At 37.1% G+C, this 25,848-nt stretch overlaps 1 protein-coding gene across 30 annotated transcripts in view; it reads left to right on the plus strand.

Moving 5' to 3' along the window:
• Positions 1-25,848, plus strand: part of CLASP2 (cytoplasmic linker associated protein 2) — a 142,521-nt gene that overhangs the window by 46,442 nt on the left and 70,231 nt on the right. For 25 of the 30 annotated variants that reach the window (XR_005566130.1, XR_005566129.1, XR_005566127.1 and 22 more), the window contains exons 8-9: positions 5,809-5,955; positions 21,688-21,767. Coding sequence is in view for 23 of the 30 variants with exons in the window: in XM_039388315.1 (XP_039244249.1) it covers positions 5,809-5,955; positions 21,688-21,767 (227 nt within the window). In the remaining 7 variants the exon portion in view is untranslated. Of the gene's footprint in view, positions 1-5,110; positions 5,305-5,808; positions 5,956-21,687; positions 21,768-25,848 lie in introns of those variants that run through there. The other 5 variants (XR_005566132.1, XR_005566133.1, XM_027729212.2 and 2 more) reach the window with 2 other exon arrangements.

A 25,848-nucleotide genomic window follows, 5' to 3' on the forward strand; every position in this document is an offset into this window, starting at 1 on the left:
TCATGCTCTGTCATTGAGGGAAGCAGGTTTTTGTTTGTGAATGAGAATTTGTCTCCTAATGGTTCAATATCCCTCTGCCTGCTGTGGCACAGGGAGAATGCCCAGGAATCATGCCTTTATGGTAGATCTAAAGCATCTTTAGTGTGATCCATCTGTCCAGCCATAGGTGTCTAGTGCCACTTGAGGTGCCTTGCAGTATTCACAGTAGCCGTGTGGAGCAAAGAGGCGTGACACGAGACTGGCAAGAGATCTGTGGCCTTCTGGAATGTCAGCTGGCTGCCAGACAGGATACCCAGGACTGTCTAAACTGGTTTTAGATGACTGTGCTTAGGCAAATGAATCCTATCCTTTGTGTTAGGACAAACAGATTTGGGCTGTATGGAATGCCTGATGTGTAAGGGATAAAATGCTCACTAAATGACGTGGGACATTGGCTTGAAGTATGGATTAGGAGGATCAACTAACTTGATGCATGTGTAGTGCTTGCGGCTTCATTTTCATGCTTGACAGAAATTGTTGTAGGCCGTACCAGTTCATCTGGAATTGAGCTAATGATCCAGTCCCAGATGTTCCAAGTAATTGATGCAGTCTATGTTTGTAAGTCACTGAAGGGGGACTGGCAGTCAGCGTCTTGGTAGGCACAGAATGGGGGATGACTTGGAAAATCTAAGGAGTTTATGTACTCAGCATTCTTTTGCTTGGTCAGGATTTTGCAGTTGTCATCATAAACAGTTTGTGGTGTGAAAGAGGAACTGTTAGCACTAGTTCAAAACCACTTTGTATCTATTAGCAGTACTTGGAACCAAAAGGGATATAGAAAGGGCATGTTTTTAAGAAAAGGCAGTTAAAAACTAGTTTTATTAAATATATAAATATTAAATATGCTGTGTTCTCTGGTTTGACTAATTATCAATCTACAATGAAATGCTACAAGTTGGTGTTTACAACTCCAGGGGTGTTAGATGCATAAGATGTTGCTTCTGATAACAGTATCAAGATTTGCCTTTATGGCCAACTTTAGTTCAGTGTTACTGCAGGGGATCCAGGTTTTTCCCCTCTATGGTGTTACTTGGGGATCTGCTTTAAGGTCAGTTAACTTCTGATTTGCTGCTGCTGCATAGCACAGGTAGAATATAGATCTTGTATTTGGAAAGTGGTGTTGGTGATACTGTGTTTCTTTCTTCTGTTACTATGACTTACAAAATGTTAGCTGTTAAGAGTCAGGTTAATTCTGTGAATCTTAAAACCAGCTAAGGTAGAGAGGCTTGAGTTGCATTTTTCTCTGGATATGACAAGCTCTAGATTTCTCTCTAGAATCTCCTCACTGGATACATCTGTAATTACCCTTACTGCTCTATAGCCAAATCACAGTAAATAGATTGTTTTGAAGTCTTAAATATTGGTAGTACTAGAATGTTCTTTGAGTATCAAGTTTTATTGTAAGTCTTTGTCCTTTGATTTCTCCAAATACTTTGGAAAACATACACTACATAGTTGTGATCTGGCCCCCAAGAGTAATGCTACAAGGCATGAAGATAGCATGTGTATTCTGTTTATTTTTAGTTCAAATTGTGTTGTTTGTTTCCTAAGAATTTCAGTATTTAAACCTTTGCCGTAGTTCAGAGTTTTAGTCTTCCTGGATTTAATCTTAGAATAACTTTGAATAAACCCCAAGTTTTGAAAGTATGGTACACTCTAGCTACTGTTGTGCCCTGCAGGTTGGTGTAGTGGGTCTTTTACTGGAAAAATTCCTTTGACAACTCTTGAAATGTTTTGTAGGAATGCACAGCAGTTCATTGATACCAGTTCACTTGCTGTGTTATACCTACAGAATGCTCCTCTGTGGTACAGATCTCTGCCTTCCATTAGAAGAGAAGACTTCTAATGCTCAGACATTGAGTCTTGTGTTTGTAGCTTTATAAAGATAATGAACAATCTTTTCTTGAATTTTTTTTTTTCCTGAAGTTGTTCATCTGAAAGAGAACTTGCACCGGAGTGAGAGCATCTGTTGCTCATCAGGCTGCTTCAGCAGCTTTTGGCAGTACTAGATTCCAAGTTCTTCTTGTTATGGTGCGCTTACCTCAAAAACTCTTCATACTCAATATGATTTAAAGTTAACTGAGTACAAGAACAGTGTTATGAGATTTAACTGAGGCTCAGTGTCTTTCATTTATTGTGTTTTTCCTTTGAGATGTTCTGTGTGTTACTAGCAATTCATACAGCTTTTTATTTTTAGTACCTTGCAGCTTTGTTGTAAAATGCTGTTTGGATAGTGCTTTCTCAGCTGTCAGATGTATTTGCATATGTAAAATCTGATACTCTGAAAGTGTTAGGCCTTTAAAATTACCTGGAATGAAAGTTATCTAGCCATTCTAGAATGAAAAAAGTTTGCATCCTTCAGATAGCTTTGTTTTGAAATAGCAATTACACTTAGGCTTCTGTGACTTCTGTTGTAGAAATTTATTTTGTTTGTAGACAGCGTAAAACCAGCAGTGCGATCACAGTTTGATACTGAGAGTACAACCGTCATTGTGTTCTGCGTGTTGGCAGTCAAGAGCTCCATCCCTGGTCCTTTGGCCAGCCAAAGGCACGTAGTAAACACGTTTGGCTCAGCTGGAACTGCACCTTGATTATACCCTGTGGAGCAGCAGTTAAAACTCAAGCTGGGGCTCTCCATGCTGAAGTACATGGAAATGCTTTTATGAGAGCTACAAACCAAGTGTATCACTGCAGATGAGTGAGAGCGCATGGGAAGCACATCATACAGGAAGCAAATAAAATGCTTTGGTGTCATGAAGTGCTATAAATACAAACCTCAGGTTTCAGATTTTCACAAACACTGTTAAGCGTATTTCTAGAAACGGAGTGTCCCTGAAGTTCACTCGGGATTTTGATGTTAAATCCTAAGGTAAAAAAAGGGTAAAGACCTAAAAGGGTGGGGGAAACCTCTGGTTTCTTTAAAAGATGGTACAGAACTTTCCTGCTTATGTTTATTTAAAAACAAACCAACCCAAACCAAAAGAGACTTACATTATCACTTTAGCCTTAATAGAATTAAAACAGATAATTTTCAGCCATTAATTTTATATGCTTATGGTTCTGTGCTATTATTTTGGAACACTTAAAAGTAATTGTACCACAGTTTTTAATTTATTTTAACATAAACCATGAAAAGTCCAGTTAAGAATGCCCATGTATCAGTGGTTAAGATAGTTCGGTGTTTTTAAAAAAAAAAAAGTGGGAATTTATTTTAAAAACTGGGTTTCATGTGGACTGAAAAATTATGAAACTGTTTCATAGTGTAGGTTTTTAATTCAGTGTTAATAATGTTTTAAATGTATGAAAAAATGTATTCTTTAACTAGGCAAAGTAATTTGACAGTATTCCCAAGAACATTATTTAATATATTGTCCTCTAATGTACGTAGCAGGTCAGTACCTGGAAATACTTGCCTTTGCATTTTTTCTGAAACTCTGTTTGCACATTTTGGGGTTGAGCAGTAACTTCTACAATTCCCCATCTTTAGTATGCCTTCATAATGAATAGTTTGGTAAAAATGGAAAGTCCCAAAGTACACTGTTGTTTGGGTTTGTTTAGATTTTTCTTCATTAGGAGGTTTTGCATAAGTGAGCAAATGCTTACTTTCTATTTTTGAGATTGTATTGCAAATAACTATTGTTTCCAAAGGCTTGTGGTGCAATATTTGTTTATCAGTGCTGCATTGTAGAGCTGTTGGGTAGTAATATGAAAGTCTTGCCTGTTTCTTCATCAGATTTGAAATGCAGCAACAAAACCATTTTTATTTGAAAAGTGTGTTTTCATTTTTAGTCAGTTTTCATGATTCCATACTCATGTGTCATTGTTGATCTGTTCACTCTGTTTAAAAATCTGCAAGATATTTCTTAATGCTATTTTAAAATTACCTGTAATGCTGCAGGTATCCTAGATATTAGCCATTGCTGTTTATCCTTTTATTATGGTGTTTAGCTCAGTGCACTTAATGTGGCATTTGGATCAGTGGTTTTCCTTGCTCAAAAATCTTGATGTCTGGTTCTATTTAAGATACTGAGAGTAAAAGCATCAGGAATCAAAATGTATTCTGGCTCACCCGTATGCTGAGCGGGAGTGCTGTTTCCATGGCAACGCACAGGACACTGAGGGGGAAGGCTGATGCCTTTTCCCGATTCGGGAGAGTTTACAGATCCAAACACAATTATTCTTAGCCTGATTCTCTTAAAAATGAGTGTTTTTAGGAGAAAAGGAAATAATGTTAATGAAAATTGTTCATATACATCCATGTTTCTTGTGGTGGCTTGTTCCTTTAATCATGGAGATTCGTTAGTGCTAACACAGCTTTTGGCAAATGCTAATAAAATGTACTAATTATAGCAGCAGTGATCTTGGACACCTTAAATGAAGGGTGTTCCAGCATTCGATGGTGCTGCAAATGCTGCTGGACAAAACCTTGCTGTACCCTTTTAATGCAGGCTGCGTTCCTCTGGGAAGCTATATTGTTAAATATAGTTGACATTTCACTGGGAACAAGTTCTGAATAAGCGAAGGGTAAACAGTGACCATTCCAGAGATGATAAAGCTTTGCCATTAATTTTATTTTTCTTTTAGAAATGGCAGGTTTTAGAGCAGGTAATATGCTAAATTGGTCTTTCGTTACTGTAATGCAGCCGTGTCTCAGCCTCGCCCATTTTATTTATTGTGGGAACCATAGACTGATACATTTTCTGTGCTCAAGCTTATAGATAAATCCTTCTTCCCTTAGTGGGTTGAGAAAACCACTTGCCTTCTACTGTTGGAATATGTTGGAGGTTTTTTTAAGGCAAAATATTTTGTATTGAGACTGTTTAGTCACTAGAGATGAATTTCTCTCTTCATTAAAAATACACAAACCTGAAATTATAGGAAAGAGGAGTGCAAACCCCAGAATATTGTCTGCCTGTCTAATTTTTTTTAACGAAGGATTGGAATAGTGGCAAATACTGTGTGTGGGAATTAATTTATTTGCATGGAGAATTTTCACCTTTTCCTCTGGCGTTGGCTCCCAGAAGATGATGTCACCTTGCAGCTCATTGGTTGTCAGCACCTAGTGCAGGGAAGGGAGAGAAAGATGCCGGCACAAATCTCAGTGGTGGATCTAGGGTGTTTGCGAGCAGTTTTTGATGGAATCTTTGATTAGTATTAAGAATTTACTGCATGTGGCCATGTGAGGTGCTGGGTCCGTCCTTGGGTGAGGGGATTGAAGAGCTATCAGAGGAATGAGGCGACTGATCTGCAAGAGGATCTGTGATTGTAAGTTGAAAAAATCTGGGTGGAAGGAAAGAGACAGGGAGTGCTAGTTAGACACATTGTGGGAGGATGTGTAGCAGAAAATGCATGCATGAGTAAAAGAAGAAAAAGGAGAAGCATTTGTTTTTGGTAAACTGGAATGATGGAAATTATATTAAGGGCTTTCCTTTGGGGAAAATATTAAAAAATGCTCAAAAATATTCAGTCTGTGTGAAGATATTTTCCTTTTGTGGGAATGGATGTGTAGGATTCATTTTTATGCTCAGTTTTACTGTGGTTAATTATGAAGGAAAAATAATGTTTTGTAAGAACTTAAAATGTAGAAAATGCTGTTTATTTCTCACTGTCATTTTATTCCTAGGTCAGAGACAGGACAAAGTGATAAATACTTGCTTTTATTTATGCATTTTGTCAATTTCTGTGAAATGTGAAGCAAAATAGTTGATTAGGAAATGAAAATACACCCATTCTAATAGCTGTATTTTTATTTAATGTATCCTTTTCTAGACAAAAGCTTTGATGATGAAGAGTCAGTGGATGGAAATAGGCCATCATCAGCTGCTTCAGCCTTCAAGGTTCCAGCACCTAAAAAGCCAGGAAATCCTCCAAACAGTGCAAGAAAGCCAGGATCAGCTGGTGGGCCTAAGGTTGGAGGTAATGTAAAGCAATTCAGATTCTAATCACTGTTCCCACAAACCTTGCCAGAGCAGGCACAAAACAGAGAACTTTGGAAGGTAATGTTTAATTCATGACTGCAGTATTTTTGCAGAGACAGAACAGTAAGGGACCCTGTTTTATGTAATTATTCAAATGTAAAGGTGTGTGCATGTCTGTCTGTTTTTGTGAGTGTACATTGAGCTTATAAAGGCCTCTCATAAATAAAATTAACATCTGGAGATAGCATTTGTGTTGGTGAAATGAATATATATATATATTGGTGTTTCTGCTGGAATCTATGCTACGCTTAATATATGTATAAATAAACTGTGAAATTCTGTAGTTGGTCTGTGTAGATGAAATTTTTGCTGCAGGTCTGCACTGTTTCACGTGGCTGGAAAGGACTAGCCATCACCCACGGACCTCAACAGGGGTGTATATTACATCTGAATGACTTTTATTATTACTCCTTTAACTGTCAGAGTATTGTGAAATTGGTTGTGAAAGATAAAAAATGAAGGCCAAAACCCTTGTCAGGATTTTTTTGCATGGTATAATTTCAAAGGAGTATAATGAAGAATGCTTACTAATTATGATGTTAGAACAGGGAAATCCGCAGTTTTTTAGGGCGGGGGTAATCTAACAAAAGCAACTGTTTACTGCTAAAGAAGTGACAGCTTTTTTGATGGTTCTTTTACACCTTCTGAAAAAAATACATAATTCAGTGGAAATACACCATACTTTAGGTGTGTCTTTTCTATGAATAAGTGGTTATTTCAGTAAGGGGTTTTTGTTAGATTAATTTTTTCGTGTTCTTGTTCATGTAACATTCCCAGATGTGATCTGCAAAGGAAAGATGAAATTTGAAAGAAGATCCACATGGCAAACAAGCTTTCTTAAGTAATTTCACATTACTGAGATATAGCTAATATTTTGACAATTTATTGTTTCTCAGTTGTGATCTTCAGAATTCCTAATAAATTGGAAAGATTTCCATAGGGTTGGATCAACACTGTCATAATATAACTGAGAATTGATAGCAGTATGAATCAGGAAACACCACCCAAAAGACTTAGTAAAGGAAATTATCTCTTTAAACTGATTCTTAATAATTATTGTTATTATTATTACACATAATAGTAGTAAGAGTAAGTAAATATAAATAAATAATATAATCTCCTTTAACCTGAAGCATGGTGGGTTTTGCATGCAAGACTAACATAGTACCAGAGCTGAATGCTCAGGATTCCTGTTTATTTCAGTATGTGCTTATTTTATTAAATATAAATGGGTTGTAATGTAATCTTTTTTTTTTGCATGTAGAGACTTTAGATTTACATGCTCAGCAGTAAAAACATGGAGATACAAGAGCAGGTGAGGGGAAATAGGAACAGAATAACCACTCAACTGATATTTCAGTTTATCTAAAAATTCAGTAGTAAAGAAGATTTTTAAAAACCCCAAAAATTATTACATTGGTTTTTCTCATTTTCCTATATTGCCAAACTTGAAAAAAATAAATTAAAAAATAAATAAGGACAAAATTTAAGCATGCCAAAACCAGACTGACGTTGGTCATTCCTTGCTTTATACCATTTCCTTTCAACTCTGGAAAATACTGGGGAGTGTTTACATATGCATCTCTTTTTATTTTTATTATGTAGTATGTCTGTAGTCAGATTTTTGAAAATTTAGGTTTAAATATTAATATAGTGTTTACATATCCTGCATCTTCTAGCTTAATCAAGCACATTAGTGTAGATGCCAAATGTATTTCTTAAACAAGTCAATAATGTCATAGTCTCTCCCATAAGTGAGGAATTTCCCATAACAATATTCATATGAACATTGACAGTAGGTCAGGCAAGAGGTCTGTACAGTCCACTGTCCCATCTGACAGTGGTCAGAAATGGCTATTAGGGAAATGCACATGAATAGGGAAAATGTCTAGAAACACACTGTAATTACAGGGCAAAATGCTGAGTTTAAAAAGCTTTATTGCACAGAGAATCATGGTCTTCGAAGAGTCTGGTTACAGCATCCTGTTCTGGTTATCTTAGGACTTTAGGGATATTTGACTACAAACAAACCTTGATGCTCTTTCATAACCACTTTCTGTAGAATATACTTTTCAGGTGCCTAAAGGACACCTGAGATTTTTCTCCATTCTCAAAATTGCCATATCTGTAGAGTAAACGTATAGTTCAGGAAGTTGTCTGTACTTGCTGGTTTCTTAAGGCTCTGCCGTATCCTCCAGTCCCAAATCCTTCTGCTCACCACTGCATCCCAAGTCTGTAGTGAGTGGGTGTGTCATTTCTCGCCTTTCCCTCATGAGCACTGGTTGGGTATTTCAAGCTTTCAGTGCTCACCTCGTGCTTCTGCCACCTGTTGGTCCTGCTTGTCAGTTTTCTCTGACTCTTTCATATATCCATGAATCCATATTCAGAAGTTGCAGTTCATCTTCGGAGAAAGAAGTAGCAGCAGCTCCGTGAACTGTGTTGATTTTTCTTCCTTTTCACAGAAATCTCCCAAGTCGTGTCAGTGACCAGCAGTTGAATCAAGTCCTTCACTTTTCTTCAGACTTCTGCAACCAGGCAGAATTTAGCAGAGGTAGAAATTGTACTGAGCATAAGCTGAGATTATTGCAAGTTCCATTCATTCAAACTGCCTTTTACATTCCAAAGATTCTTTTCCTAGGATGTTGATTTACAAAAATGTCTTTTCCTATCAGCTGTAGGTGACAATAAAGTAACAGCTTTTTCCTGTCTCCTAAAGGGAGTGGAGGCTATCTTGTCTTGAGGCTGAGCAAATTGAACTCCTTAGCCATGCTGTTTGCTTTCTTGGCTGCTGACACCTTCTAAACTAGACCTCAGATGCATGTGTGCTTGGCTTTTCATTATATACTCCATGGAGATGTTTCTTACTGAAGAAATGGATAATTCCACCACTGCCCAGATACTCTTTTGAAGTGGAAGGACCCATCCAATATGCAAAATAAGAATTTTTCACTGCGTTGAGCACTTCTCGTTTAATGTAGGAAATGCACTTTGGTGACATGGGAAGTGCAAAGTCATTGTCCAGGAAGGCAGGTAAAACAGGTATGTACCTGAGCACTAGCAATGTCCTGCTTGGGCTGGAACTCTCTCTTCTTGTGCTGGGAATGACGCTGCAAGACATTTTCCTGTTGGCAGTGGGGATAGGAGAGCTTGTAGAACTGACAGGTGTGATCAAGCCTGTGGAACACAGCTTGCCAGAGAAGTATCTATCAGAGCAGGCAGCTGTGGTGGGAGTAAGGAATCCAGCAGGCTGTTTCTCCTCTGACTTTACTGCTTGGAGGTGTTCAGACACTGGCCTTCTTGCTAGTGATGAATGAAGTAATAAGTCTTCCACTTAATGGACAGTGCTTTGTTTGGCATATTTCTTATTCCATGATCAATACGCTTCCCCAAGTTAGTCCTTTGCCAGGAAGCACACAGCAGATATACTTACTTCTGACACACTTGCTTTCAACTCTTCATTCAAGTGGCAGAGCCTCTGGAAATACACACTCTGTGTGTTCTGCCCTTGCAGAAATGGATACTCCTGGGCTTTTTCTTGGCAGTATGGCAAGCAGCTTTTCGATTGTAAGGGGGACACCATAATTTACAGTAGGAAAGGACTTCAGTATGTCAGCCAAATGAGCTCTATTCCCATCCCTGTGCTGTTTGAGATCTCTTATAGGTCTTTGGCAAGTTCTCTTGCAAATGTGAGATCCCTGTTCCAAGTCTTCTAGGGAATTGCTTGCTTTCATACTATTCAGAAGCTTTATATAATCTGGATGTTAATAGGAAACCTCAGTCTGTGCCTCAAGAGGAAGTCTGGCCTCCTGTCTTTTCGCAAAATGTAATTTTAAGTCATCAGTTTTTAAAATTGATTAAATATAGGAATGGTGATAGTTCAACAGAGCCGTGTGGCATTCGGAAGAAATGCTTGCTGATGAAACCCAACCATGACAGAAGTTTGTATTAACTTTCTGTTGTGTGTTTTATGACAACTTCTCTAGGACTGGAATGTTATTCTTAGTGTTGTAATTTTAAACAAGGTGAACTTTATACTTTTTGCAGTTGTTTTCAGTAGGAAGACACTGCATGATGTATTTTAATCTATGGTTCATTGGCTTTTTTAAACCTCTGGTGTATTGGTGGACTGGCATTATTATACGTTACTTCCTGTTTCACACTAATAACACTGTTATGCTTTTTGAAACAACCGGTGTTGCTGTAGGATGAATCATCCAGAAACAAACCAGCGAAGGGGACGCTGTTCATTTAAATTTCAGAATTATTGTAACTGCTGTTTAAAAAGATAATTTTGGAGTAAGAATGTTGTTGATTCCAAATGTGAACTATATGAAGTGAAACGCAAAGGACATAGATTTTTATTGGTTTTATTTTTAAAAAAGTGTGCATGCAAAAAGCTTTTTTTTTATTCCCCAACATAAAAATTGCGATGTTGCCACCTTCTCTTAAACTGTTCAAAGGATCTGATCTGCAATGAAAACTGCAGCTGTGCCAGTTTGAGGTTTAATGCTGGCATTATTTGAAAGGACTTCGTTTTAGAATGGTCTTAATTCTTAAAGTTAGGAAAAAAAGTCCCTTTAAAGCTTGATGATTGCCAAAAAGACATTAAAAATATCTCCTTTTAGGTAGAAATCAAGTAACTGGAAAACTTTGGTGAACCAGGTGAACAGTCTTGGCAAAAGAAGGCTGTGAAAACTATAGTAACACCATCCGTATTTTATGTAACTGCAGGAACTGAAGGAAACTATTCCAACTTCTTTGCTTTTCTTTTAGTTCTGTTTCCTAGTAGAAGACATTTTGAAGCATTTAGAGGCTTTAGTAGGAAACAATTTAATTGGAAAGGCTCTGCATAAAACAAATGTGATACTGAAAAATAGATAGGTGAAATCTTAGCCGGTTGAAGTTAACCTCATTAAAACTACATACTGTAGTTAAGAAACATTTGTGTTAAAAGAGCTTCAATAATTATGGAAGTGTAAATACGAATTGTTAATGAATAGACTTGAAACAAGATAGACTCATGCTCTCTCTATCGATTGTCTCCAGACTCAAGAAGAGGGTTCTGTCTTTACTAAATAAAGGCTTTGTAGTAATCAATGCTCACGGGGGTTTTATAACTTATAAGTTCAGGGGTCTTTCCTCTATTATTTGTTTAACCCTCATTAAGTGATTTCCAAAGTGCTGTATTTGTCATATGAAATAAACTAGGAATTTTTTTTACCATACTGGTCCTTTGCATGTCATAAATCTACTTTGAAGTGATATTGGTCAGCAAAGCATCCCTGACATTCTGTGGCACTTGGTTTCCTTTTTTGGTTTCCAGATTGTTGAGAAATTCAAGGATTTTTCTTCAAAATCCCAGCTGAAATCAGTCTTTTTGTCTTTCTGAGCAACCTTTGAGGTTAGCCTCTGGTATCAGTCTGAATCACAGGATTTGCTACAGAATGCCTATTTGCTTACTTTCTCCCACAGTGAATGTCAATTAGCTTCCATCCCAAGAGATCCTTGCCCCTGGAATTGCTGGTTGCAATCCTGTAGTCACGAACTACAGCTATTTTAACCTAATCTGGAGTTCAGGGAAGTAGGAGGACTTCCAGCTTTCCGGGTTCTCTGAGGGTTGTTGGATTTTGTTGTTGTTAACGGCAGTCCAGGTTAGGGTTCTCTTGCACATGATTGGTGATCTGTTCCTGTTGGCCATTATAAATACTGTGCCATCACTGGGTTTTCCATTCCTGTGGCAGATGCCTTCCGTTGCAAGGGTATTGAAAAATCCACCTTAATGAGGAATCTGAATGAAGATAAACATGATAAATTATAAATAGCTATATGAATACACACCTATACATACACCTTCAGAAAATATGTGTCCGTAATACTGTTCATTAGTCTTTGTTTTTTATGTGTCACCCAAGTTCATACTACTGTATTTTGCACTTAATTTCTAGATGTTTCAATTAGATTGTAGGATTCATTATGCTGGTATAAACATGATACTGTATCAAATGGTCTTCTCTCAAAAGCCTCGTAGTCTGGAAGTTGCCTTATAAATGGCTCAAATAGGGAGAGAGTAACAGTGGAGCACAAATAAAGAGATCTGGAGGATAAGGGCACTCTAGAGTGTGCAGCCTGCTTTTGACATCTCTACCCTGTGTTCTGGTCCCAGACATCTTACTGGCAATCGTGGTCATACCAGACAGTGATGAGAATAAGGAAGACAACCCACCCCTTGCTTAGTTGCTGACACCGAGTACTGATTTTTTTTTTGAAGCAGTAAGAAGGGGAAGCAATTTGTTTATGTTTGCATGCGGGTGAATCTAGAAGGAAAAAGAGGAAGGAGGGAGCGGGAAGATGGACTGAAATCAGCTGACCCTGCCACTTTGAGTCCTTATGGACTGTGAACTGTGTTGAAGAGTAAGCAAAGGCAACCATACCGAAACATTCCTGCGTTGCTGCTTTGCAAAGTAGCAGGTGTGATTCCTCTTTATAGGGTGATGTGTCCATGTGTGGGAGAAGTGTCTGTAAAAAACCTGTTTCATTTCTTTAGATTATTGTGTATGCTCTCAGAGAGAGAGAAGCAGAGAATGCAAGTTATTTTTGTAATGTAAGTATTTTCACCTATGGCGCAAATATTTTTTTCCAACAAATAAATTTAAATTTAAAATATATAGAAAAACAATACATTAAAATCAAGTCACTGACATCCTGTCTTGTCCTAGTGAACTTTTAGAAGTAAAAGATAAAGATGTGTTTTCTTGTAAAAATTGTAATTGTGTTTTTTGCAATGACAGGTTATGTGAATTCTAATTGTTCTTAATACAGTAACTATTTAAATTGTTTCAGAAAAGAATGCACAAATGAGAAGTGACACCAGTAATGAAAATTCTGTTTTACTGTCACTATTACACCACACCTCCTCCAAAAAATTACGGTATCCCAAACCATTCTGTTTTGGCAACACAAATTACAGATCATACAAATGAATTGTGTTCCTAGTTGTTCTCAGTAATTTCTGGAATACAAAATAATTAGTACCATTTTCCCCATTAAGGTGTAAAACTAGGAACAAATTAAAATGTAAATAGGTAATTAGAAAGCTGTATTAAAAACTGAAAACAAGACTAATGCTATCATGTTCATAAAATTAGTATAACTTCAAAACTCACCTGTTGAAACTGGATGAACAAGCCAGGGTCTCAAATTTAGGTTATTTTAATTATTTATGAAAAATGAGTGCCAGTAGAGAAAAGAAATACATGAGTGCCTTGAAAGATTACCACGTGAGCGTGAACGTTGTGCATGAGTTGAAAGATGACTGTATGAGCTTCCAGCTGAGTAGAAACCAACAATAATCAATTTGAGATAAGCCTAAAAGAAGTCAGGTGTCTGTATTCTTACTTCTCATGGAACTGCTTTTTTTTACTCCACATCCAGGGTTAGGTCTTACCTAATGTGTCCTGTCCAGACCTTGTACTAAGTAAAACACTATTAATTTTTCTGTTGTATAATTGTCTTATTTTTCTATGTGCTTGATAAATGCTTATAAATTGAATTGATCTCCACAGCATGCCTGTGAAGAGGTAGTATTAATAATCTTTTATACTTATGAAACTGCGTACATCAAAATTGAGGCTAAAGTTGTTGAAACTGTGCATTCAGTATTAAGAATCAGCTTCAAATATTACTCACTAAGTTTCTCAGGGCATGTAATGCTCAATGCATAATTCCAGAGGTATGTTCATGCTAAAGAACAGCTTCAGATTTTAAGGTATGCATGCTAGTGCAGTCATCCTCAGTCCACATAAGAATTATTTTGTGCTTCCTTTTAGTACAGGAGTCCTGTATTTGCTTCTGACTAAGATGTCACATCTCATGGGTTGAGATGTGCTATCCTAATAGTTGAACACTCACACCACCTTTTTCCTCGTAGGCACAGCTGACTCCTAATTTCTGCTTGTCCCTCCTGCTCCTGTTCTTTCCTGTGTTGAGTAATTGTATGGAGAGATCTGTTTAGCATCTCGGTCCTCAGAGACAGCCCATTTACTTGTTTAGAAATTTCTGATCACGTGCAATGTCTCTGGCATGTAGGGGGAATGTTTCAATGAAACAGGCACAGTACAGGTGGGATCTCTGGGGAAGTTCTCTAACCATGTCTGCCAGGTTTCTGACATAGGCAGAGAAAGTAACGAATACAAGGTATTGTCAAGGTATTTGAAGATATTTTGCTGTTTTGTTCAGTTTGTGCAGCTGTTCCAGCTTGAATGATTTTCTAGGTGCCTCAGGAACAATGACTTTTGGCATTGGAGGAGCTGAGGTGGACAAATCAGTTCAGAATGAATGTCAGTCACTGGGGATAAACATGACAGAATTCATCTGTTGGTTTCCTTAAAGTGGGCTTTCTAACAAATGCTTTTCTACTCTGCTCAAAGTCTCTTGGTTATAACTTGAATTTTAGGCTAAGTTATTAAATCATGAACTGGAGTGACCTATGAGACCAGTATGTGTTCCTTTTACTGTTTCTATCCTTCTCCTCTCTCCCCTATGTAAAGGTAATAACTACCCTCAGACATATGTTTTTAGTAACTCAATAAGGTAATCTCCCTGTGAAGTTTTATTTGTGAGGTTTCTCTGGTAGACAAGGTGTATGCTTGCAAAAGCACTGGGAATATGGACAAGTTTATAATAACTGAGAGGTTTGGAGAATGAGCAGATACTTGTTTGCAGATGCAGTTGTTGTTTTCTCAGAAAATGGATACAAGGCAGCTGGATGAAAACTTTTGTCTAAAGTAGAATCACTGCAGCTTTTCATGGTTTGGTCTTCTCCAAAGTTTTACTGTCAGAACCGTGGCAATTAGCAGCGCGCTCTGTTTCTTAACTTGTATAGCAAAGCCAGTAAGTGATGCTAACAGTTACACCAGAACAATTATTCATTGGCTGCTACAATTTATGGTGTCAGTAGAACTCAGTACTGGTTATTAAACTAACATAATTTTATCTAAATCTAATTATGTCCATCCTATAGGATTTACCAGTGTAACTATCTAAAAGTAAGTGCCTTGTTTAAAAGAAATCTTGTCTAATGTTGATCAGAGTGTTTTTTACTGGAGCAACTGCTACATCTTTGTTGCTCTCAAATGTTTTCCTATATTAAGCAGGAAAGCTGAAGGCATCTATACTAGATGACTCAGTCACCTTTATGTTTCATATAGATATTTGAGACTGAAGAATAGTTATATGCTTGTTTTATGGAAGATTTTTATTCAATTTTTCATTTAAAGTCCACAGATCAAACATGGAAATAAGAATATTTAGAACATTAGAATCTGTTAATATATCAAGGTGTGTATGTACAGTATATCAAATTACTTTAGATAACTCAGTTATTTAAAACATGAAGGGAATTTTCAAAAATTCTCAGTCTTCAGCCTCTTCTCCAGACATTTGGTTCCTGTTTTACAGAGGCAGATTTATGAAAAGTGTTTTTCTAGACTACTTTAGTAATCTTAGGATGCCTGGAAAGATAGATTCCTTACTAAGCTAGTGAGATTCAAATCTGTCTGTACACGAGAGCTTTTATCAGAGACATGGTCTTAAAATTCACCCTTACCATCTCAGAGAAGTTTACTCCCCTGTTTACTCCCAACAGATGCCATTATAAAAGTAAGCTGTCAATTTTATCATGTAATAATAAGCCTGACCCAAGGATAAATGAGTAGATTTTGCAAAGACTATCTGAGAGCTACAGAAGATTCAGGAAACATCTCAGTTTTTTCTGCTATTCTAACAAACAGAATGTATATTCAGTGAAAATTAAATACGACCTTTGCATCATCTGCCCACTAGGACTGGGAACAGAATGTGGCTATTATTGTGAATACCACGCTGAAGAAACAATTACATTTTGTGTCTTTATCACTGGTAGGGTTGTTGTCATCTCTTATTTGTAGCTTGTGTGTGTACATTTGCATTTTTGTTTGTTTGGTTTTGTTTGGTGTCAGCACTTCCTTTAGATCCACACCTCGTGTTTAGTGGTAAAGGCTGTCCATTCCACCAGGTAGCCTTTGCAGTTGTCCTTCCTTGACTTCAGCCTGAGTATTGCTCTACTCCCCTCAGCCTATACTTAGACTTTCAGCAGTTGTACTTTTTAAGCTGCCTGAACTAATTTCCTTCCTTGTCTCCACTAACTCATTTGTATCCTGAGTCAGCCATTGGATTGTGCTGTCATGGTGTTTGTACAGCCCCACAGTGAAGCAGAATAGGGAACTTGCTCAGTGAAACTTCATTTTGGCCAGTTTATTTTATTCTCAGTTTAGCCCCTCCCTGTTGTAACTTACTGTTCAGCTGTACTAGAGAATGAGAGAGGTCAGTAGGAGTGAGTGGGAGTTGCCAGTTAACCTATTATATGAAAAGCTGAGTAAGTACTTGAGCTTATCCTGTCCATTTATCCCACGCAGAGCTGAAGCTGCTGTCTGTTCCTAATTTACAGCTGATTGTATATTAACCTACAAAGCCAAAAGGGTAACAGTAGTTTTCTTTTTTCTTTGAAATCAGAATGAGTTGCATCTTTTGCTTCAGTCTCTGATAGACAAGAAATTAAGCTTTTGAATTAGCTGAGACAACGGTTTAGCTTTTTGTTGTCTTTCAGGAAAAAAAATTGTAATCCCCATCATTTTCCTGTAGATGTGTTGCTCAGTAAGATACTATTATGCAGTTAGAGATTTCAGAGGGATAAAAGACATCTGAGAAACAGTATCCTTTTCAAAGTTTACTAATGTTAAATTTGTGATGCATGTTGTATCAGAAAATAGTTAAAAAATTTTTAGGGAAACATTTTGAGAAAAGCATTGGAACAAAAACTGAAAGGAAGTTTTAGAGTTTTTATTACTCTTAAGTTTCTGTACCAGTTTTGAAATTCCCTTTTTTCACTGGGGTATTTTTTGGTTTGAAATTTTTGTTGAAAACCCATAGAAGTAGAAAAAAACTGAATTGGACTAGTAAAGACATACTACCAAATACAGATTGTATTTTTTTGTATTTTTAGGCCAGCACTTTTGTACTTTATTAAACACTTAGACGTGCTTTAATTAAACAGTTCTTCATTTCAAAACAGAAATACCGGTCCAGTATCACTCTCAATATCTTTCTTCTCCTATATGGTATTGTCTGATTGTTTTGTCATCCAGGAGGTACAGTGTTGTAGATACCAGTGGGGAGAGCATCAAGGCAGTAGAGCAAGCGAGCATTCCAAAGTTATTGTGATAAGTTGGAAGGATTTCAAATGTTTCAGTCTGAAGAGGGGAAGATCTCAATCACAGGAATTAACTTCTGGGTGAAAAAAATTATTTTGCAAAAGTCTGGGTAATTCCTTTGCTTGCATACTGGTGTATGATACAAAGACTCCCTGAAACAACATCTCAGCCTTGGCCATACTGATCACCATAACTGGTCTACTCTGGCCTCCAATCGGGAGGTCTGGAGACACACCATCTATAACGCTGCTGATGCTTTTGAGAAAGCACGCAGGATCACTCTTGAGGAGAAAAGGCAACACAGAAAGAATCGTGTCTTGCAGAATATACCACCTAAGGAGTCTTTCTGCTGTGCCTTTTGCAACTGGACGTGTCTATCTCGTATTGGCCTTTTTAGCCACCAGCGCACTTGTAACAAATGTGGGTAGAGCCCTTCCCAAATCTTCGTTCACGAAGCCCAGCCATGATGATACTGATGCTGGTGCATACATTCCTTTGCATGCTTTCTGGTGTTGAGTTATTCTTAGTGCTGAACTCAGCCTTATGACTGGAATAAACTTTGTTCAAAAAAAAAAAAGGACTCCTAGTGCCATGCAAAATGTTAGAAATCCTTAAATTTAACTCATGAAAATGTCATTTCTCTTACCTCTCTACCCTAACCTCAGGAAGTGAGGAGTTTATTTTCTTTGCCTCCATTTCCAGACTCATTGAACTTAAGTTCAAAAACAAAACAAACACAAGACACACACACACCAAAAAAAAAAAAAAAAAAAAGATAAATCTAAAAAAACCTCAAAACCAAACCCTCCCACAACTCCACTCATGAAACTCAGAGGGGCTTCAGCTGCTGGATTTCTTCCATATCAAGTCTGTCTGTTTCATTTGGTGGGTTCTTACCAGCTTCCTGAAGTAGAACTCAGGCTTGTGGGTCTCTCTATGAGTCCATCTAACTAGAGGGCTTGAAGGATAAGAATAAGTAAAGGTTATGAGTGAAGACTAACAAACTCTGTAGAGAAATGTCTTGTGTGTATTTTAGTTCCTCTCCTTTAAAGAATTTTTTCTTCTGTGCCTCAGGTGAGGGAAACACAGATTCAGTGGGCTAAGTCCAAAGACCAGGATAATGTAATTACCGAGTTGTTGAGGCTCTGGATTTTAGCTATGTGCTGAGCACTTAAAGATGTTAAAAATGCAGTGGGGTTAAAGCCCCTTAGAACTGTTTATAGTATTCTTGCCATTAGGAATGCAATGGCTGAACTTGTCCATATTTGGTCAAAGGATTATGTGTTCTGTGGGGAGCATTGAACGTGCACTATTGAGATGAAGGCATTAATGCTAGAGGGAGAGATCTAAGAAATTTATAATCACAAGCTTGGTCTGAGAAGGTAAGCAACAACAGCAACAAAACAGCTTATTAAAATATGTGTGTTCTGTCAGATGCATTGTTTTTGAGTGTGGAGGCAGTACTGCTGAAATGAGAATTTTCTAAAGCTCTGCTGTTGCTTTTGTGGAGGAGAGTCAAGCCTTACAAAAACATGAGAGGTTCTTTGAAGACATCTGCATGTGTGTGACTATTATGTTACTTGTTAGCACAGTAAAATACTTTCTCCTGAACTGGGAAACAGAGGGTGGAGTTCTGTCTTTTTTTGATTAGTCTCTACAGAAACAGTGACTTGGTAAGCAGAATTGCTAAACATCCCTCCAGGAGATCGGGAAGGGAAGGAAGAGATTGAACAGTATTTTTCTTCCTCAGGCAGTGTAGACTTCTGACTTGTATACAACATGAAGAGAAGAAAGGTACATCATACTTAGTTTTGGTATGCATATGTGATCATGCAGCTGAGGAGAAAGATTAGTGAAATAGAAATGAAATGTAGTTTTACAGATAACTTTAAAAAAGTGTAACTGGCCAAAAATCCCACATAACCTTTTTTTACTACCAGGGAAAGACGTAATAAAACAATTTTCTGAGAGTATTAATTTCAAAGAAAAGTGGTTTATGGGAGTGAACTAGTTGTTGAAACTAAGGAGGTGCTGTGTGTCTTGAGTATGTCAAATGGATTTTAAATAGTAGTCTGTCCCTTGTCCTTCTCTTTTTAAAGTAAAAAATTATTATTCTTCACATAAAGGATTTTCTCTTATTCCTCAGGCTGCATTACTGGATGATGGTTTAGGTGCTAGATATATCTGTCAGGTAGCCCATGCTATTTTCTAATTTTAAAAAAGATGCTTTAAGGCAGGCTAAAGATGACAACATCTACTTATTTAGCAAAGGCAACTTCATCCCCTTTTAATCTTTTCTTTATAAAATACAGGAACGCTATGAATACTTGAAAACCAAACATTTTTTCCTGTATTTTTTATGTTCATGGCCTATATGTGTCAGTTTGTAACATTTTATTTCTGTAGTTTATTCCCTTGCTAAAAAATTGGTAAGTAAAGGATGGGAATGCAAAGTAGTTTTTTTGCTGCTGTAACAGAGGCATTTGTGTATTTATGTAACTGAATAATAATACAGGACTTGTATAAGCTTGCTTTTCCATTTCTTTATCGCTGAGTATGTATTGCATATTGACTGTGATTGTTTTGGTTCTGTGAGACTTTCTTGGAAGCCAGAGTATTTGGGGAGGGACAAATGAGGTTGTGAACTGAGCATCTAAGTAGCTGTTTGTACCACCTAGTTTAGCATGGTGCCCTTGGGCCAAATTGCTTCTTTTCAAGGTTTCCACAAAATTCTGCTCTGACCTGGGCATCCTCCCTTTGAGGAGCTGTACAAGTTTGTGTGGCAGAAGGGTCTGTTCTGGTTGTAAACAGGATCTTTCTCTCAGTTTTTTTTTAGCTGATCAGATACTTACGAACTTTATGGAAGGACTTGTTTCCTCTGCTCTGTGGAGGGAGGAGAAATAGATGGTTATAACTTCTTCTTTCCCTTCTGGCTGCCATTGGCAATTATGACAGATGGTGTTGGAGATACACATGTAGAAGTGTGTTATGTACAGCATCTCTTTACAGCATCCTTGAGCGAAGACAGTCAAAATCTATTATATGTTCCTATATCATACTGAAGGTACCATGTCCAAATTCTCTGACCCACAAAGGCATGTGGGAGATCTTGTTCTTCATAGGGTGTTGAGATCAGTTTGTCATCAAATTCGTAGTAGTAGTGGACCCTCGTGCTAGCAAACTACACAAGTATACAAACACAACAGACACAATTTCCTGCACTATAATTAGGAGATCAGGAACTGTTAACCATGAAATGTTTGAGTGCAGCCACTGAGAATGTGATTTTTTCAAAAATTGCTACCTTTTTGTTCTAGTTGACCACTCAGCTTCCTAACCGCTTTTTCCATATGGTTTTTATTTGTTCTGTAATTAGTAAAATATGTGTCTTCTCTGCCTGATGCCTTCATTTCAGCTGTGCTCTGCCAGCTAGGGAGGACATTCTACCATCTATCCTGTGGACCTCAGTCTGAAAGAGACACTTGTTCCTGAGTATCCATATACTGCAAGAGATTGTTTTTCCTCTCAAGAAAGAGGAAGTGTTCAGTTGGACTGATTATCTCCATGTAGTTAACCTGTTTTGTCATATTATCTTCCTAATGCAATTATTGAAGATATTTAAGGATTCTGCGAGGCTTCACCTTGTGCTTGGAGTTCTAGGCTTGTAGTGCAACCTGGACTTGTTGACCTTGTTCTTTGATTTGATAGCAAACTTGAATGCGTTTCTTTAAAAAGGGGCTTTTTTGGTCACTGGAGTTTTTGCAAGAAAGTAAAATCCAGACACTGTTTTCAAATTGTTTTCTTCTTTAGAGTTGTCTCAGTTTCTACCCATGATTTTAATTAATTTTACAACCATATGTATGGAACCAGCAGGTTACCAGTTAGTATTCTTCCTTGATCCTTTTACTGAGAATTTGGGCATCTTTACCTGTTATGTGAGAACAGTTCCACCATGAGTGGTCTGAGAAGAAGGCTGCCAATCAGGGAAGTTCAGACCTTGCTCCAACACAAATTCTTTTCACTGTGTCTTTGCTTTCATTGTTGAAGTTCTTGTAGCTTTGAGAAATGTACCTCACACCTCTTAGCTCCTTGTGAGAATACTGGGAAACACCAGGCTACTACAGGATTGACAAACAAAACATGTTTCCAATTAAACACAAAAATAAAAGTGATGAAGCCATTAAATTTGTAAAATTGGAAATCGCTTGGAATTAAAAAAAAAAGTTTGATTTTTTTTTCTTACGGTGAGATCAGAGTTCAAGGTCTTGCAGTTCTATACATGATGTGCAATTCTGCACAAGAATTCAGGATTTTTGTAAGTTATGTTAAATGTCTGAAAGTGGGTATGGTGAAAGATGCTTATGTCAGTTTTAAAAACTTGATGGAGCTTACATACGGTTTAACAGTATTTTACATTTATTTAGGTTCCTCTAAAGAAGGAGGAGCTGGAGCTGTGGATGAGGATGATTTTATTAAGGCATTTACAGATGTTCCTGCTGTACAGGTAAGATGCTGTGTATATTCGTGTTTGTTTTCAGAAATATACTATTTGCAATATCTGTTAGCCTGCTTTTGAAACTTCTGTAATTTTACAGTGTTCTAAGCAAGTGTCATTTTACTTCTTCCTGAATTTACGGTCTCCACGGAAAGGCCTTCACTTTTTCCAGTTAGTTACCGAAAAACCCCGCCTTTTCTTTACTGTTCTACGAATCATTATCACATTGTATAAAATCCATTATTGTTTTTCTTAATCTTTTCAAGGGAACTACAGAAAATAATTGTATGTTTTAATGAGAAAAAGACTTCCATAACATTTGGAAATTTTAGGGCTGCAATTTCAAGGGATAATCAAGTAATAATAATAGAGGCAACTAATTTATAAAGCAAGAGTTGTATTTTCAAATGTGCCTGAATTGTAATGATGTGTGTCTGGCATACATGTCCTCATTCTAGCAATATTTTAAAACATGAAATCTAGTCCCTTATTTTCATACTAATGAACTTACTGGATTCCGAGTTCTTAATTGAAAGATCACATTTTAATTTCTATTCTTTAAGCGTGGGAATTGCACATATTTGGTACTTTCACACAGTTGAGTCATTTAACATACGTGTAGTTTCCTAGACCTGTTTTGAATAAGTTTTCCTTGAGCAGCTAAGGTGTGGAAGGCAACCAAAAGTTAAGTAGGCAACCAAAAATTAAGTAAACCATAGTTCCCAAACAGCAGAAGGATTTTGTAAGACTCTCTTTTCTTGATATGCACTTCTGTTCTATTTTTATATCCCAAGATGATAGCATAGTCATTTGCTAGATCTCCTTCTGCAAGCAGAAATACTGTCTGCTTTCATGAAGGAACACTCAGTCTCCATGATCCCTGTCACATAAAGGAAATCTTTGTCTTACAGTGTAAGAGCTTTATGTTTCTTTGACTCTTCAGACTGTGTTAAGAATTCTTTGGAGGACAAAAACATGCAGCTCTTAATATTATTTATCCCCATTATGTTAAACAGAGCCATATTCAACAGTACAGAGATTGTGATGCTTGTAGTTCAGTGCCTTAGTATTTGCAGTCCCAAGCAGAGTTCTTTAATCACTCAGACTGGTTAATAACATTCTGTCTGACTGCTGGATGGCCTGAGAAGGTAGATCATTCCCTAAACTGCAAGAGATAAAGGAGAAAGACACATTTGTCTTTACTAATCTACCCTTAGTTGAATAGGAGGCAGGGGAGAAATGTGTGACTGACTCCAAAATAACATATTTTTTTTGTGGTTGAGAACGCAAGGAAAAAAATGTGACTTTTTTTTTTTTAGTGTCCTTAGGAGTAATGACTTCGTACTGTCCAACTTCATGCTTCTGGTTGTGGACAATCTCTGATCTTTCAAAAAAGAAAGACAGGTTCCATGTTCTGAGACCATGTTAATTAGGAAGGAAATTTCCATATTAGACCTGTAAAGAAAGAATGTTTATGCCCTGTAATTTTCCAAGCTATTCTAAAAGCAAAGGAAACTTGTTAGACAGCATGGAAAAAGGGAGTTGTTTGTACGTTACTAGGCCCATTCCTGTGTACCTTCTGTTTTCATTACATTTATGGTTCTCAGTAGTGTGTTCATTGAAAGAAAGGAAACTATGTTATGGAAAACCAGATCCAACTCTGGATTAAGTGCATCTGGATTAATCAAGTAAATAGAGATTACTTACAGTGTGTGTATGTTTTAAGTAATTCTTAAAAGCCAGTGGTAGATCTGACTTTCCAGTAAGCTGTTCCTATGCCTGCTCATCTTTTTTTAGGAATATCGTATTGTTTACTCATACCTAGTTTTTAATCCCTGTATTGAAAATACTTACCACCTGTATAGTTATTACTCTTACTTGTGTCTAAGCTTTTAATTTGTCTGTCTTTGATGTTGCACTTAGCTTCAGTGATGCGTGTGTATGTTGCCCTCTCATGGATAGCAGCAGTTACAGCGAAAATGGGTGATTTTCAGATGTAGTCTGGTGGATCTGTGTTCCTAGAAGAGAAGTACTGTGGTGACAGGATTGTACCTTATATTTAAGATTACAGCTATGATGTTTTTACAGCTCTGTTTGTTTGTCGTTGCTGAAACTGAAGTAAATTCTGTGTTCAAATTATTAGGAGTAACTGACATGAAGAGCTAAAATATGTTTTATAGAAGTCTGATATCGGAACTTAGGAACAAAACATGCATTATGTCATTGCCTGAGCACATAATTTCATCTTGGCCTTCTAAAAGCATAATTAATGAAGGTCGGGGATGAAAGAAATTATTAAAATATTGCCTTTTATTCCTATGAAATTAAAATAGGTATGGACAACCTTGACAAATTGGGATTTTTCAGCGGAATTACGGTTGTCATTTCATGACAAGATAAAATTATACCATTTAATAAATTCCTCATTGTTATGCCAATTTCAATATGCCTAGGTCCAGTACTGTTTGTGCCAGGTAATTATGGAAAAAATTAAATTCTTTGTCTAGGAACGCTTATAGTGTGGACATAAACCCATTGTATATGTTGCTTCTGTGTTTGTCCATTGTCTAGCATGTTTTAATCTTGCAGGCATTACTGTAAAACATGGTCTCTGATGACACACAGGCTGACAACAAAAAAGTCCTATTTTCAGGGTTTGCTCACTGAAACTGTTTGCAAAAGGTGTTTGTACCGTGACCAGGACTTCAGACTAAGTTTTGAATGTGTATTAAACAGACTTTAGTTAGATGACACCAAAAGGCGTGGTCCTGCTTCCCTTCTTGTTACACTTCATTTTTTTATGAGAAGTTGACAGAAATGCTGAGTTGCCAGAGAAATTTTTGCCTTTACACTTGTAGGGATGAGCTTTTTTGTATGTTAAAGCTCTGAATTGAGAAGGTGAATGTCCAGGTAGGTGATGGTAAAGAGAGATCCTGAGGAGGTTGAATCATGTCACGAATTCTGATGACATTAAATGTCAGTGTAATATGAAGTTGCATCTTGAGTTAACCAGTGACTAGTCCATTATACTTTTAAAGAAAAATAAAAATTTTCTTTCATAATGAAAATTTAATTTGATAAAAATGCTTACTGACACAGATATAATACTTATTTTTAAGAGTATGGTACTTATAGAATTAGTGTTAGAGTAAACTAGGGTTGTGTAACAATTACTAATAGGCTACCAGTATACACAAATATATTAAATGGTGACACAAAACTCATATTCGATTTTGTCAGCAGTGTAGTAGAAAGTCTTGTTACGCTTGGACCCACAGTTGTCATTAAGTCATTTGCTCATTTTAAATAAGTTATGCATCAGATGTTTAATGACTTCCAATCAAGAAGAAAACAGTAATCATAAGAAATAGCTTTCTAGTTTTTATGGGTGCAGTCACTAGGAATAACTTTCTAGTTTTTGTGTAGAACGGCAGAGCTGCTGCTACAGTGTACCTTGGAAAAGTTCACACAGCTGTGTGGTAGTAAGAATTTCAGTTTTGATGGTAAAGCATGTTCAGAAATTGTTTTCCGTGTGATAGTGAAGGTGGCCTGGGTGTACTAATTGGTCTGCTTCTGAAGAGATTTCTATTCTGTTTATCCTATAAACCCAGTATGCAGGTGGTTTAGAGTATGAATGTCTTTCATCTCATCCATGTTCTGGCATGGAATACAGAGGCCTCCATAACCATTGGAAATGCATTGGAAAAAAGTAGATTCCAATAGAGTCAAGGTCCCTTATCTTCTCTAAGTTAAAATCATTGGATATGCCCAGGAAACTGGAGAACTAGATTGTGTTTGGAATAACCCTCGTAGTAATTTGAAGTTGCCTGGGAAAATAATATGTTTTATAGAAAATAATCATTTAGCTTAACTGTAGAGCAGAAGAAGGACATTCCCTCTTTTTTACTGTAAAATAAAAGACCCATATGTACATGCAGAAATCTGTGTCTTCAAAAGACTAGTGACAAAGCTTTTCAGCAATTCATGCAAAGCCAGTTGTCCTAACCACTGACCCTTGTTTCTTCTATGTGCTCTTGCACGTGCAAAAGTCATGTCTTGTACTTAAATAATGAGGGAGCATCAGGCCCTA

This window comes from Pipra filicauda, unplaced genomic scaffold, assembly GCF_003945595.2.
Source record: "Pipra filicauda isolate LSUMZ 115617 unplaced genomic scaffold, ASM394559v2 scaffold62_size3274119_pilon, whole genome shotgun sequence".
Lineage (NCBI taxonomy): Eukaryota > Metazoa > Chordata > Aves > Passeriformes > Pipridae > Pipra > Pipra filicauda.